The sequence below is a fragment of the Petromyzon marinus genome, chromosome 52 (assembly GCF_048934315.1).
Source record: "Petromyzon marinus isolate PM22_M1 ecotype Great Lakes invasive population chromosome 52, UKy_Petmar_22M1.pri1.0, whole genome shotgun sequence".
NCBI lineage: Eukaryota > Metazoa > Chordata > Hyperoartia > Petromyzontiformes > Petromyzontidae > Petromyzon > Petromyzon marinus.
In genome coordinates, this window is record NC_133718.1 from 524,159 (window position 1) to 540,012 (window position 15,854).

Here is a 15,854-nt window from a genome sequence, read left to right on the forward strand (position 1 = left end):
TGCTCGATGAAGAATTCCACTACTGCTGGCGCACGTGAGATTTGTCCACGTGTAGTATCACCTCGCCGTCACTACCACCATCGCCACCATCATATTAAACTAATCAAAGGTGACATAGGACACTTGGTATTGGCGCTGTTGTTCTTATCGCGCACGGCTATCGCCGCGAAGGAAGGCGTCGCTGCGTGTCACAGATGGGTATAGTCTGCCAGTAGGGTGGCGATGTTGCTGTGTGTAATCACAATTGATTAATTTGTAGCTTAACTTCAGCATTGGGATGTTTTGGCGAAATACCAGTTACACTGTGTGTGTGTTTAGCTATGGGAGAAAACCCGGAGGAAACAGGGAGGATAACAGACAAACTCCACGGAAAAAACGGTGCCCGAGTCGGGAATCGAACCCAGGACCTTCTGACTGCGAGGCGCGAGGTAACTTTTCAAATTCGGCAAAATTTATACAGTGACGTGGGCACACAATGGTCTACCGAACGACGATCTTTGCTGCCCACCGCACAGCAGACGACTCGCATATGTTGTGCGGTCACAAAGCGTGGCAGTGACCGGCGGGGGGGGGGGGGGGGAGGCCCGCCGGATTAGAACCGCGAGCGCCTAACTGGGATCCGCACCAGCAGCGCCTGTGCCGTGCCGCACAGGGGGAACTCCTCGGCCTCGTCCTCCTCCTCGGGCAGCGCGTCCATCACGGCCGGCAGCAGCGGGTACTCCAGCACGCACGCGCAGCTTCACACGCGCAGCACAAAGACAGAGACCCCCCCCCCCCCAAAACGTGGGAGCCTCTCAACAGCTGCTTGGGGATGTCAGCGAGCGCCTACGAAGGCCGGCACGGCACACGAAGAGGGTGGGTGGCCAGCAACCACGCCCAGCCGGCCGCCTTTGTCTCCCCAAGCACTGATGTTTGCACACTGCACCAGGTACTCATTTAAGACTGATTCGATCTTGGGGGGGGCACAGACCAGGTTAGATATTCATCACCGGGGTTTGCTATGGGCGAGGATCGAACTTGAGTGGCTAGGGTTCACAGCGCAGTGTGCTGACCACTGTGCCACCACTCCTCACACACAAAGACAAAGATCCCCAGTATAGCCAAAAAGACTGTTGGGGCAAGTGTTGTTAGCGACCACCTATTTAGGCTGGCATGGCACAAGAGGGGGTGGGTGGCCAACACCACGCCCGGCCGCCTTTGTCTCCTCAGTGGCCAGGTACTCATTTGAGACTAAGTCGACCTAGGGGAGGCCCAGGACCGCTTCAAATAATCGTCACTGGTGTTGGCCGTGAGCGGGAATCGAACCCGGGTCGCCAGGTTCGTAGCGCAGCGCACTCACCATGACACTACCGCTCCCCACTCCTCCATTGTATACACACACCCTCATAGGCACAGGCACATTAGAGGAGTAACACTTGTAAGTGCTCTTAGGATCAAGACAGTCACGAGGGTTTAGTGGTGCCAGCACCTAGCCCTGCAATAATAATCATTCAGAATTGAGTACACGTGGCATTGGCGCTGTTGTTTTTATAACACAGGGCAATCATCACAATGGAAGGTGCCGCTGCAGTGTTTCACACACAGACTGCTGCAGTCAGGGGCAATGTTTCTGCTGTGTTGTTAATCCCAATCGAGTAATCTGCAAGTAAATCTTTCAGCGTTGCAACGTTTTGGACAATTCCACTTACATTGTCATATTAGCTATGGGAGAAACCAAAAGAACCCAGAGGAAACCCATGCAGAACAGGGATAGAGAACATACAAAGGCTCCCGGGTCGGGAATCGAACCCAGGTGCCTTCCTGCCGTGAGGCGCGAGCTTCGCCACCGTGCTACCGCCCGGATGGAACGTCGCTCCCACTCCGCACGTCGTCCCGCTCACTCACTAACGCAGCAGCTCCTGCCTCAGCTCCTCGCGCTCGGCGCCGCCGGCGGCGCCGGGAGGCGCGTCGCGGCCCGCGGGGGAGCCGCCGGCCCGCATGACGTAAGGCCGCACGGCATCGGCGAGGGCCGCGTGGGCCCGCAGCAGGGAGTGCGCGTCGGCCCGCCGCTGCTGGGCCGTGTGAGGCAGCGGCAGGGCCTTGGTGGCGCTCACGGCCCCCGAGAGAAACAAGCCCAGCGAGTAGGCCCGGCCCGTCCGCAGCCGCGACACCACTGCCCGCGCGGAGGAGAGAGTCGCGCGTTATCAGCGGCGCCGGCAGAGTGAGTTTGCAGGCACCGGATTGTCCCTGCAGGTTCTCTTGCGTTTTATTCTTGACAGCGGCCATTCGCATCTCGCCTCTGTGCGGGATGCAGTCGTGCACAGGAAATCTAATCTGGCTCCCCCTTCTCACGGTGCAGTGGAGAAACCGGGCGGTGGGGATTAAGCACGTGCCCTGTAATCCAGCAGTGTGGAAGGCGGCGAGGGTCGGTGGATCGTCGCGCAAATGTCGTGAAACTCCCTTTCCGTGTGCATCGAGGAGCCAGGAGAAGGCGTGGCAGAAACAAATGTGGTCTCCATCTGTTGCCTGTATGGGATAGAGTGTTTCCTCCTCACATGCATGGGTTTTCTCCAGGTGCTCCGGTTTCCTCCCACATGTAAACACTCATGAATTATCCGATGTGACCTGAATAGATAGAGGACCACAGAACTTGGGCAATTATTGGTGTGGGCTCATCACGTGGCAGCTGTCTTGCCGCTTGTTCTATGGTTCCTCATCGCTCTCTCTACGAGAGTGACCGAGTACTCTGCGGTGACGCCGGATTAAAGGTTTACATTATTATTATATTTCTTTGTTTCAAGTCACCCATGAGCCCCAGACGCCCAAATATACAAATTATGCTCAAGTTATCTTTATTAGACCCGACATTGGCTAACTCCCTAGATGAAATCTCTGCTGTAGGAATCCTTGGTTGCCGAGTTCGTAGCACAGCGGGCTTCCCGCTACACTACTGCTCACCCCACACACTCACACGCTCACCGCTCCGCACGTTACATATAAATATATAGACAATACGCACGCACGCACCTGTGTTCACATGTGGCAGCAGCAGCAGGGTGGTACGGGCGCTGGACTCCACCGGCGAGGCCTCCAGGGCCTCCAGCAAACCCAGCATCAGCTCCCTCGGGCTGCACTCCTGAGCACCGACACAGGCCCCAAACACACGCGCCCATGCATCTGTACGTAGACCTGCAGTGGTGTGTAAAGCCGTGCTTGTAAACCCCGTGTTTGTCCGTAGCCCTGTAGTGAAAATCTTACCTATAAACGTAATTTTTTGTCTGTCTGTCCGTCCGTCTGTCTGTGGGCGCGCATTTGTGAAGGATTTGGCTCGCAAACCGTGGGGTTTACATGAAAAAAAAGTAGCCAGGTACCACGCCGTAGGCCTCGTTGGTGAGCCTGCGCTATGCCGTTTTCCCATCCGTCAACGTTAAAGTAGTAAAATTAACAAAAAAGCTTTTACTTATTTATTAACTTACGCCGCTCAGCTCGCGACACAGCTGACCGGGAGTTGCCCCTGGCTATGCACACGCGCCATCGGTGGAGGGGGGGGGGAATTTCTCATTCACGTTCAAAATGCTAAAAAAATACACAGAACACTGAGGAAAATTCTTCAAAGTGTCATGTCCTCTTCTCCCCCCCCCACCCCAATGTGTCTTTGGTTCTTTCGGTAAAGTCACGTAGGTATAGAAAAAAAAATCACGACGTTTTGGGCGCAACACAAGCGTCCATCATCAGGTGGGAAAGCATGGTCTGCTGCTGAGGCAGACTTAAGTTACAGGCTGCCTCAGCAGCAGACCATGCTTTCCCAGACATAGCAACAGTTTATCGGGATATCACGGACTTTTTTGTTACAGCATTTGTGGCACTAGTTTCACCCCTTCAGTTGAAACTACTCTGTGGGGCATGAAACCAGATTCTCTATCGAAACATCAACACGCTCGAGTTCAAACCTTTAACATTTAACCCAAGAAGGTCAAATTGCCCAATTGTAAAGATCATGAACCCTCTTTGTGGAAACAGTGGCGCAACACCCTTCTGGCCCAAACAGGCATTGAGCACTTAAGCCACAAGCTTAAAGGGAGGGGAACGGGAGTTCGAGACCAGACAGTTCCCCCACCCCCCTTACGGAGCTTAAAATGAAGTGCATGGGTGAAGAGGTCGGGTGGCGGAGGTGGCTGTAAGGGGAGGGGGGGGGGCACCGCTTGGCCAGAAATGGGCAGGGGGGAGCATTTCTCGGAGGGAGGTTGGTACTTAAGTTCATATCCAGCGTGTTGATTATTTTATTTGCAGGGCTTTTCTCACCTTTACAGGCTGCTCCCTCCCTCTGCCCATTTTTCTCCTCCGCAGTATGTCAGTTACCGCCATCCTTACCCCTTTCGCCTCCCCCATGTAAATCTTCATATCACCGCACGTGGTTCCCACTTGGGTAGGGCAGTGAGCCCAATTTCCACCCCTTCACAGGGCCCTGCCGCGCTGATAGCGGTTTGCTGCTCGCCGAGTTTCTGTTCGTCCCCCCCCCCCTCCGTTGTGCGATCGGCGTATCGTACCGGGCTCGCGTTGAGTTGCAATGAAAAAAAATCTCCGTAACCCCCGAGCGACCCCGTGGCGGGCGAGTCAGCCTGTAGCCGCGGGATCCGGCCCTTGCGCGGCGGGGACTCACCTGAACCACGGCGCGCAGGCAAGCCTCGCACGCCTCGTGCCCGTCGGACGTGGCCGCTTCACGCGACAGTTGCTCCACGAGGGGCGAGACGAGGCTCCACGCGGCGCTCCTCACCACACCCTGCGGCGCCCGTGGGGGCAGAGGCCGGCGTCGCGTGCGGGACGCGGGGAGGGGCGGCGGGCGGTTACGTGAGTTCGCACGGAGACAAAGATCCACCGGTGGAGCCTTAAACAGACCGTTTGGTGGCGAGGAGCACTTAAGCAGGCCGGTACCGCGCACGAGGATCTAGGTGGGCAACGCCACGCCCAACCGCCAGTGGTCACGTTCATAAAACACGGCCAGATACTTATTTAAGGCTGAGTCGACCTAGGCGAGGTCCAGGACCAAGTCAGACATTCGTCACCAATGTTGGTTGGTCGTGAGCGGGAATCGAACACGGGTCGCCGGGTTCGTACAAGGGAACAGTGACCAATGGATTCCTCGCAACGTGGACCAGCCTAGCGCAAGAGCCACTTGCTGCCGGGGTTCTGGTACAAATCTGAATGGCTGCGGTGGCTAGGAGATGTTAACTACCTCGCCTGATGTACAGGAGGTCGTGGGTTCGATCCCGACCCTGACGCCTGCTGCTGTATATTTGGAGTTTGCGTGTCTCTCTCTCTCCCTGTGGTCGGGTGAATTTTTCTCCGGGTCCTCTGATTTTTCCCTCCACATTTAGAATCAAAGTAAACCGTTTAGAGTATTTGGTTGCTTACAATTCCACATGATAAGCCTCTTTGTTGAGCTGAGCTCACATTTGTGACCAGGTCACTTCTTATAAGGAGCTATATAGCTCAGAGAGCCTAAGCTGATGAAATAAAATTTGTTTTAAAGTAGTTTTAATAATGCAGGGTGCGTTAACCGTAAAAATGCTACGCGCCGTCTGCATCAGTGGACGTTAAAGATTCTGTGATGTCATTCGAAGCGAGCCATTGCCTGCCGCCATCACAATCCAAATGTAACAACTTTGAAAAAGAACGCTGCAGATGACTCAATTGGGGTTACACACAGCATAGCAATCGTAGCCTCCTGCTGGACAGGCTCATGCCTGCTCAAGCGCCAGGTGCTGTGTCACCACGAGCCACACAGCCACAGCTGCCAATAGGGGTGCCCCTTTAAAGCACGTTGAGATGAGATGCGATGGTGTAAGTCGCTCATAGCGTGTACAGCTTTCTCTGAGACGCTACCGAGGTAGATGAGGGCAATTATTTTCGAAGACAACTCATTCTCATGATTAGGATCATCATTGCATTGTGCCATGGTCTTTCAAAGCTTGGTTGGCTTTCCAATAGCCTTGCAGCCATATGAATACAACTGTTGAACTGGTGCAGCTTCTGCACTGCAGGCATTAGAAGGATTAGGGTTGGGGGTTTGCGGCCACGCCTAATCCAACTGGAGAAGCTTAACCACGGAGTAACCAAACCAAGATGGCAAAACAAACCCTCGGCATTTCCCGTGCACTGCACTGCCCACTGAGTAGGGAATCGCACTCGATCAACATTCGCACGTTCACGAACCAAACAGACGTGTTTTTCACGTGCGACAGGGTACGGTGGTGCAGTGAAGATGGGTCCTGCCAAGTTTTCACAGTAGTAGGGGGCGATGTTGCTGCTGCTGCTGTGTAATCCCAATTGAGCAATTTGCAGTGAAAATTTCAAATTTTCTTGCTGTGGTTTTCACACCTGATGATGATTGCTTGTGTTGCAGTCGAAACGTCATGAGAATTTAATTGTTTAATATTTTTATTATTTTATTGTTTCCCTTCTACGTGACTTTACCGAAAGAACCGAGAATATGAATCCCTGCAGTCACGAAAGCTTTAAATACAAGTGTTTATCTTCATGCTTTTTAATTTACAAAAAAAACATCTTGATCGTTTTTGGTTCATAAATTAGAAGCATTGATTAAAATGACAGTTTTAATTCATAGTGCTCACAGCAAGTGACAGAGCTGTAAAGCCACTTATTGATGTGCCAGGGAAATCCATCCATCCATGCATCTGTCCGTTTATCTCTGGGTCTGTTTGTTGTCCCCTGTACCTCTGACTAGCGCAGTTGGCCACCTACAGTGCAAAAGAAGGTCAACATACATGTCCGTATGTCTCAGACAGGCGGTGGTGGCTATGCTACACGTGGCTGCTGTAATCCAGCAGTAGACACAGCGAGGGTCGGTGGATCACCACATAGAATGATGTGAAATTCCCTTCCCATGTTCGTCCAAGAGGTGCCATATCCTTACTTTTCAGAAGGCAGTACTAAACTGCTAGTGGACTAAATTTCGATTTAAAGCTTTCGTGACTGCAAGGATTCATCTTCTTTGGTTCTTTCGGTAAAGTCACGTAGAATGAGAATAAAATAATAAATTTATAAAATAAAATAACACAATAATATTCCTTTGTCAAGGCGCTTTGTTTCTTCTCACACAGCTTAAAGGTCGTTATCTCAGCGTGGCTTTCTCACTCCAGCGCTGTCCTCCAGACAGTGTCGTCCCCTTCACCTGATGAAGGCCGCTTGTGTTGTGGCCGAAACGTCGTGAGAATATTATTGTGTTATTTTATTTGATCAATTTATTATTTTATTCTCATTCTACGTGACTTTACCGAAAGAACCAAAGAAGATGCTAGTGGAATAATCTGCATCTATTTCCATCTGCACGGGGATAGAGCGTTGACCCCTTGCACAAGGAGTGGGGTTTTCTCAGGGTGCTCTGGTTTCCTCCCACGTGAATAATAAACACAATTCATCATTGATTGTCTGTAAAAACATCTTTAAATAAAACCCAATGCAGCAGCAGCAGCAGGATCCTCCTGAAAAATCTGTCCAGTTCCCATCCAGCTTTAGTGTGCACTGATGTCTACTTTATTGAGGGCGATATTGGCACATAAAATGAATATTGATGGACTGATTGATAATCAACATAACATGGGGAGAACATACAAACTCCACTCACTCACTTCAGAACAGGGGGAGAACATACAAACTCCACTCACTCACTTCAGAACAGGAGGAGAACATACAAACTCCACTCACTTCAGAACAGGGGGAGAACATACAAACTCCACTCACTCACTACAGAACAGGGGGAGAACATACAAACTCCACTCACTCACTTCAGAACAGGAGGAGAACATACAAACTCCACTCACTTCAGAACAGGGGGAGAACATACAAACTCCACTCACTCACTACAGAACAGGGGGAGAACATACAAACTCCACTCATTCACTTCAGAACAGGGGGAGAACATACAAACTCCACTCACTCACTACAGAACAGGGGGAGAACATACAAACTCCACTCACTGACTACAGAACAAGGCGAGATCATACAAACTCCACTCACTCACTACAGAACAGGGGGAGAACATACAAACTCCACTCACTCACTTCAGAACAGGAGGAGAACATACAAACTCCACTCACTCACTACAGAACAGGGGGAGAACATACAAACTCCACTCAGTCACTTCAGAACAGGGGGAGAACATACAAACTCCACTCACTCACTACAGAACAGGGGGAGAACATACAAACTCCACTCACTCACTTCAGAACAGGGGGAGAACATACAAACTCCACTCACTCACTACAGAACAGGGGGAGAACATACAAACTCCACTCACTCACTACAGAACAGGGGGAGAACATACAAACTCCACTCACTCACTACAGAACAGGGTGAGAACACACAAACTCCACTCACTTACTACAGAACAGGGGGAGAACATACAAACTCCACTCACTCACTACAGAACAGGGCGAGAACATACAAACTCCACTCACTCACTACAGAACAGGGGGAGATCATACAAACTCCACTCACTCACTACAGAACAGGGCGAGAACATACAAACTCCATACAGAAAGGGACCCGAGTGTGAGGCGCGAACATTTCAACGTCACCACCCAGCAGCCCCATGATGTATCATGGTGTGGTATGATGTGCATGGTGTGCTGTGCCATGACATGCGCTGCTGTCATGCGGTGTGACGCGACCCACCGTATAGCGCGGATCCCGCAAGGCATCCAAAACCAGCGCCACTTTCCCCTCCGTCAGGCAGTGCCCGGCGGCACCCACGAAGCCCTCACTGGCAGCAGGCGTCACCTCATCCTCCGGGATGCCATCCTGCAGTACAACCCGGCACACGGTCACTCACTCACAGGGTCACTCACTCACAGGGTCACACACTCACAGGGCCACTCACTCACACGGTCAATCAATCACAGGGTAACTCACTCACAGGGTAACTCACTCACAGGGCCACTCACTCACAGGGTAACCCACTCACACGGTCAATCACTCACACGGTCACTCACTCACAGGGTGACTCACTCACAGGGTCACTCACTCACACGGTCAATTACTCACAGGGTAACTCACTCACAGGGCCACTCACTCACAGGGTCACTCACTCACACGGTCACTCACTCACAGGGTCACACACTCACACGGTCACTCACTCACAGGGTAACTCACTCACAGGGCCACTCACTCACACGGTCACTCACTCACACGGTCACTCACTCACAGGGTCACTCACTCACAGGGCCACTCACTCACACGGTCACTCACTCACACGGTCACTCACTCACAGGGTCACTCACTCACAGGGTCACACACTCACAGGGCCACTCACTCACACGGTCAATCAATCACAGGGTAACTCACTCACAGGGTAACTCACTCACAGGGCCACTCACTCACACGGTCACTCACTCACACGGTCAATCACTCACACGGTCACCTACTCACAGGGTCACTCACTCACACGGTCACTCACTCACATGGTCACTCACTCACAGGGTCACTCACTCACAGGGTTACACACTCACAGGGCCACTCACTCACACGGTCAATCAATCACAGGGTAACTCACTCACAGGGTAACTCACTCATAGGGTCACTCACTCACACGGTCACTCACTCACAGGGTCACCCACTCACAGGGTCACTCACTCACACGGTCACTCACTCACACGGTCACTCACTCACAGGGTCACCCACTCACAGGGTAACTCACTCACACGGTCACTCACTCACACGGTCAATCACTCACAGGGTCACCCACTCACAGGGTCACTCACTCACACGGTCACTCACTCACTCACAGGGTCACTCACTCACAGGGTCACACACTCACAGGGCCACTCACTCACAGGGTCACCCACTCACAGGGTCACCCACTCACACGGTCACTCACTCACAGGGTCACTCACTCACAGAGTCACCCACTCACAGGGTCACTCACTCACACTGTCAATCACTCACGCGGTCAATCACTCACAGGGTAACTCACTCACAGGGTAACTCACTCACAGGGTAACTCGCTCACAGGGTAACTCACTCACACGGTCACTCACTCACAGGGTAACCCACTCACACGGTCAATCACTCACACGGTCACTCACTCACAGGGTGACTCACTCACAGGGTCACTCACTCACACGGTCAATCACTCACAGGGCCACTCACATGGTCAATCAATCACAGGGTAACTCAATCACAGGGTAACTCACTCACACGGTCACTCACTCACAGGGTAACCCACTCACACGGTCAATCACTCACACGGTCACCTACTCACAGGGTCACTCACTCACACGGTCACTCACTCACATGGTCACTCACTCACAGGGTCACTCACTCACAGGGTTACACACTCACAGGGCCACTCACTCACACGGTCAATCAATCACAGGGTAACTCACTCACAGGGTAACTCACTCATAGGGTCACTCACTCACACGGTCACTCACTCACAGGGTCACCCACTCACAGGGTCACTCACTCACACGGTCACTCACTCACACGGTCACTCACTCACAGGGTCACCCACTCACAGGGTAACTCACTCACACGGTCACTCACTCACACGGTCAATCACTCACAGGGTCACCCACTCACAGGGTCACTCACTCACACGGTCACTCACTCACTCACAGGGTCACTCACTCACAGGGTCACACACTCACAGGGCCACTCACTCACAGGGTCACCCACTCACAGGGTCACCCACTCACACGGTCACTCACTCACAGGGTCACTCACTCACAGAGTCACCCACTCACAGGGTCACTCACTCACACTGTCAATCACTCACGCGGTCAATCACTCACAGGGTAACTCACTCACAGGGTAACTCACTCACAGGGTAACTCGCTCACAGGGTAACTCACTCACACGGTCACTCACTCACAGGGTAACCCACTCACACGGTCAATCACTCACACGGTCACTCACTCACAGGGTGACTCACTCACAGGGTCACTCACTCACACGGTCAATCACTCACAGGGCCACTCACATGGTCAATCAATCACAGGGTAACTCAATCACAGGGTAACTCACTCACACGGTCACTCACTCACAGGGTAACCCACTCACACGGTCAATCACTCACACGGTCACTCACTCACAGGGTAACTCACTCACAGGGTCACTCACTCACACGGTCAATCACTCACAGGGCCACTCACACGGTCAATCAATCACAGGGTAACTCAATCACAGGGTAACTCACTCACAGGGTCACTCACTCACACGGTCACTCACTCACACGGTCAATCACAGGGTCACCCACTCACATGGTCAATCACTTAAACGGTCACTCACAAGGTCACCCACTCACAGGTTCACTCAAGGTCACTCACTCACACTGTCAATCACTCACGCGGTCAATCACTCACAGGGTAACTCACTCACAGGGTAACTCACTCACAGGGTAACTCACTCACAGGGTAACTCACTCACAGGGTAATCCACTCACAGGGTCACCCACTCACACGGTCACCCACTCACAGGGTCACTCACTCACACTGTCAATCACTCACAGGGCCACTCACACGGTCAATCAATCACAGGGTAACTCAATCACAGGGTCACTCACTCACACGGTCAATCACAGGGTCACCCACTCACATGGTCAATCACTTAAACGGTCACTCACAAGGTCACCCACTCACAGGTTAACTCACAGGGTCAATAACTCACAGGGTAACTCACTCAGAGGGTCACTCACTCACGCGGTCCAACACTCAGACGGTCACCCACTCACAGGGTCACCCACTCACAGGGTCAGCGTGATGTTACCGCCACTTCGTGGCGAATGGTGACTGTTGTTGTATAAGTGTAAGAGTGAATTCACGAGAGTGTTGTGAGTGAGAGAGGTGAGAGTCGTGAGAGTGTTGTGAGTGAGAGTGTTGTGAGTGAGAGTGTTGAGTGAGAGTGTTGTGAGTGAGAGTGTTGTGAGTGAGAGTGGTGTGAGTGAGAGTGGTGTGAGTGGTGTGAATGAGAGTGGTGTGAGTGAGAGTGGTGTGAGTGAGTGTTGTGAGTGAGAGTGTTGTGAGTGAGAGTGGTGTGAGTGGTGTGAGTGAGAGTGTTGTGAGTGAGTGTTGTGAGTGAGTGTTGTGAGTGAGAGTGTTGTGAGTGAGAGTGGTGTGAGTGAGAGTGTTTGTGAGTTAGAGTGTTTTTAGTGAGAGTGGTGTGAGTGAGAGTGTTGTGAGTGGTGTGTTATGTGAGTGAGAGTGTTGTGAGTGAGAGTGTTGCGAATGAGAGTGATGTGAGAGTGTTGTGAGGGAGAGTGTTGTGAATGAGAGTGGTGTGAGTGAGAGTGTTGTGAGTGAGAGTGGTGTGATGAGAGTGTTATGAGTGAGAGTGGTGTGAGTGAGAGTGGTGTGAGTGAGTGTTGTGAGTGAGAGTGTTGTGAGTGAGAGTGGTGTGAGTGAGAGTGGTGTGAGTGAGAGTGTTGTGAGTGAGAGTGGTGTGAGAGTGGTGTGTGTGAGAGTGTTGTGAGTGAGAATGTTGTGAGTGAGAGTGGTGTGAGTGAGAGTGTTGTGAGAGTGGTGTGAGTGAGAGTGGTGTGAGTGAGAGTGGTGTGAGTGAGAGTGGTGTGAGTGAGTGTTGTGAGTGAGAGTGTTGTGAGTGAGAATGTTGTGAGTGAGAGTGGTGTGAGTGAGAGTGGTGTGAGAGTGGTGTGAGTGAGAGTGGTGTGAGTGAGAGTGGTGTGAGTGAGAGTGGTGTGAGTGAGAGTGGTGCTCACGCTGAGAGTGGTGTGAGAGTGGTGTGAGTGAGAGTGTTGTGAGTGAGTGTTGTGAGTGAGAGTGTTGTGAGTGAGAGTGGTGTGAGTGAGAGTGGTGTGAGTGAGAGTGTTGTGAGTGAGAGTGGTGTGAGTGAGAGTAGTGTGAGTGAGAGTGGTGTGTGTTGTGAGTAAGAGTGTTGTGAGTGAGAGTGTTGAGAGTGTTGTGAGTGAGAGTGTTGTGAGAGTGTTGAGAGTGGTGTGAGTGAGAGTGTTGTGAGTGAGAGTGTTGTGAGTGAGAGTGTTGAGAGTGTTGTGAGTGAGAGTGTTGAGAGTGTTGTGAGTGAGAGTGTTGTGAGTGTTGTGAGTGAGAGTGTTGTGAGTGAGAGTGTTGTGAGTGAGAGTGTTGTGAGTGTTGAGAGTGTTGTGAGTGAGAGTGTTGTGAGTGAGAGTGTTGTGAGTGAGAGTGTTGTGAGTGAGAGTGTTGTGAGTGAGAGTGTTGTGAGAGTGTTGAGAGTGTTGTGAGTGAGAGTGTTGTGAGTGAGAGTGTTGTGAGTGAGAGTGTTGAGAGTGTTGTGAGTGAGAGTGTTGTGAGTGAGAGTGTTGTGAGTGTTGAGAGTGTTGTGAGTGAGAGTGTTGTGAGTGAGAGTGTTGTGAGAGTGTTGTGAGAGTGTTGAGAGTGTTGTGAGTGAGAGTGTTGTGAGTGAGAGTGTTGTGAGTGAGAGTGTTGTGAGAGTGTTGTGAGAGTGTTGTGAGTGAGAGTGTTGAGAGTGTTGTGAGTGAGAGTGTTGAGAGTGTTGTGAGTGAGAGTGTTGTGAGTGAGAGTGTTGTGAGTGAGAGTGTTGTGAGAGTGTTGAGAGTGTTGTGAGTGAGAGTGGTGTGAGTGAGAGTGTTGTGAGAGTGTTGAGAGTGTTGTGAGTGAGAGTGTTGTGAGTGAGAGTGTTGTGAGTGAGAGTGTTGTGAGTGTTGAGAGTGTTGTGAGTGAGAGTGTTGTGAGTGAGAGTGTTGTGAGTGAGAGTGTTGTGAGTGTTGAGAGTGTTGAGAGTGTTGTGAGTGAGAGTGTTGTGAGAGTGTTGAGAGTGTTGTGAGTGAGAGTGTTGTGAGTGAGAGTGTTGTGAGTGAGAGTGTTGTGAGAGTGTTGAGAGTGTTGTGAGTGAGAGTGTTGTGAGTGAGAGTGTTGTGAGTGAGAGTGTTGTGAGAGTGTTGAGAGTGTTGTGAGTGAGAGTGTTGTGAGTGAGAGTGTTGTGAGTGAGAGTGTTGTGAGTGAGAGTGTTGTGAGTGAGAGTGTTGTGAGTGAGAGTGTTGTGAGTGAGAGTGTTGTGAGAGTGTTGTGAGTGTTGAGAGTGTTGTGAGTGAGAGTGTTGTGAGAGTGTTGTGAGTGTTGAGAGTGTTGTGAGTGAGAGTGTTGTGAGTGAGAGTGTTGTGAGAGTGTTGAGAGTGTTGTGAGAGTGTTGTGAGTGAGAGTGTTGTGAGTGAGAGTGTTGTGAGAGTGTTGTGAGTGAGAGTGTTGAGAGTGTTGTGAGTGAGAGTGTTGTGAGTGAGAGTGTTGTGAGTGAGAGTGTTGTGAGTGAGAGTGTTGTGAGTGAGAGTGTTGTGAGAGTGTTGAGAGTGTTGTGAGTGAGAGTGGTGTGAGTGAGAGTGTTGTGAGAGTGTTGAGAGTGTTGTGAGTGAGAGTGTTGTGAGTGAGAGTGTTGTGAGTGAGAGTGTTGTGAGTGTTGAGAGTGTTGTGAGTGAGAGTGTTGTGAGTGAGAGTGTTGTGAGTGAGAGTGTTGTGAGTGTTGAGAGTGTTGAGAGTGTTGTGAGTGAGAGTGTTGTGAGAGTGTTGAGAGTGTTGTGAGTGAGAGTGTTGTGAGTGAGAGTGTTGTGAGAGTGTTGAGAGTGTTGTGAGTGAGAGTGTTGTGAGTGAGAGTGTTGTGAGTGAGAGTGTTGTGAGAGTGTTGAGAGTGTTGTGAGTGAGAGTGTTGTGAGTGAGAGTGTTGTGAGTGAGAGTGTTGTGAGTGAGAGTGTTGTGAGTGAGAGTGTTGTGAGTGAGAGTGTTGTGAGTGAGAGTGTTGTGAGAGTGTTGTGAGTGTTGAGAGTGTTGTGAGTGAGAGTGTTGTGAGAGTGTTGTGAGTGTTGAGAGTGTTGTGAGTGAGAGTGTTGTGAGTGAGAGTGTTGTGAGAGTGTTGAGAGTGTTGTGAGAGTGTTGTGAGTGAGAGTGTTGTGAGTGAGAGTGTTGTGAGAGTGTTGTGAGTGAGAGTGTTGAGAGTGTTGTGAGTGAGAGTGTTGTGAGTGAGAGTGTTGTGAGTGAGAGTGTTGTGAGTGAGAGTGTTGTGAGTGAGAGTGTTGTGAGAGTGTTGAGAGTGTTGTGAGTGAGAGTGTTGAGAGTGTTGTGAGTGAGAGTGTTGAGAGTGTTGTGAGTGAGAGTGGTGCTCACGCTGAGAGTCAGCGCGTGGTGGAGCTGTTCGTCCGCCGTGGTCGCCGCCTCCGAGGCGGACTCGGCCTCCATCGCTGCCCCGACACTCACGGCGGGCGCCTCCTCTCTGCTTCCCCTCTCTCCCCTCTTCTGACGGGGAGGCTGAATGACATGCGGGGAGGGTCGAGGCGATGAACCACAGCGACACCAGCAGCACAGCGCACGGCTTTGCACGTCCACTTGGTGCTACTGCAGTCCCGCTCTCCCCTCAACCCCCCATCACCACTCACCACCGGTCTCTCTTTATCTCCTGTCTCACCTTCCCTCTCACCTCACCTATGAAACTATGTCTCCCCTCACCTCCCGTCTCCCCTCACCTCCCGTCTCCCCTCACCTCCCGTCTCCCCTCACCTCCCCTCTCACCTCACCTCCCGTCTCACCACACCTCTCGTCTCCCCTCACCTCCCGTCTCCCCTCCCGTCTCCCCTCACCTCCCCTCTCCCCTCACCTCCCGTCTCCCCTCCCGTCTCACCTCCCGTCTCCCCTCACCTCCCATCTCACCACCGGCCTTACCTCACCACCGGTCTCCCCTCACATCTCTGTGGGCACCGCTCGCGGGGTCAGGGGTCACCGCCGCCAGCGACACCACGTGCGCGCGCCCCGGTCACGTGACGGCGCGACCGTCATCGGCAAGGGAGCGAGGCGCGAGCGCCGCGTGGTGACGTCACCCTGGGCCCTCCCAGGGCAATGCAAATCCACGTTGAGTGGCAA

The 15,854-nt window shown here is 52.0% G+C and overlaps 1 protein-coding gene across 2 annotated transcripts in view; it reads right to left on the minus strand.

Annotated features, from left to right (window-relative positions):
* Positions 1-15,785, minus strand: part of GLMN (glomulin, FKBP associated protein) — a 30,042-nt gene extending 14,257 nt beyond the window's left edge. For both annotated transcript variants that reach the window (XM_076075048.1, XM_032973670.2), the window contains exons 1-7: positions 15,657-15,785; positions 15,105-15,245; positions 8,674-8,799; positions 4,640-4,759; positions 3,007-3,115; positions 1,885-2,152; positions 626-737 (exon numbers count right to left, since the gene is read on the minus strand). In XM_076075048.1, the coding sequence (XP_075931163.1) occupies positions 626-737; positions 1,885-2,152; positions 3,007-3,115; positions 4,640-4,759; positions 8,674-8,799; positions 15,105-15,176 (807 nt within the window). In that variant the 5' untranslated portion in view covers positions 15,177-15,245; positions 15,657-15,785. The remainder of the gene's footprint in view (positions 1-625; positions 738-1,884; positions 2,153-3,006; positions 3,116-4,639; positions 4,760-8,673; positions 8,800-15,104; positions 15,246-15,656) is intronic.
* Positions 15,786-15,854: the final 69 nt, after the last annotated feature.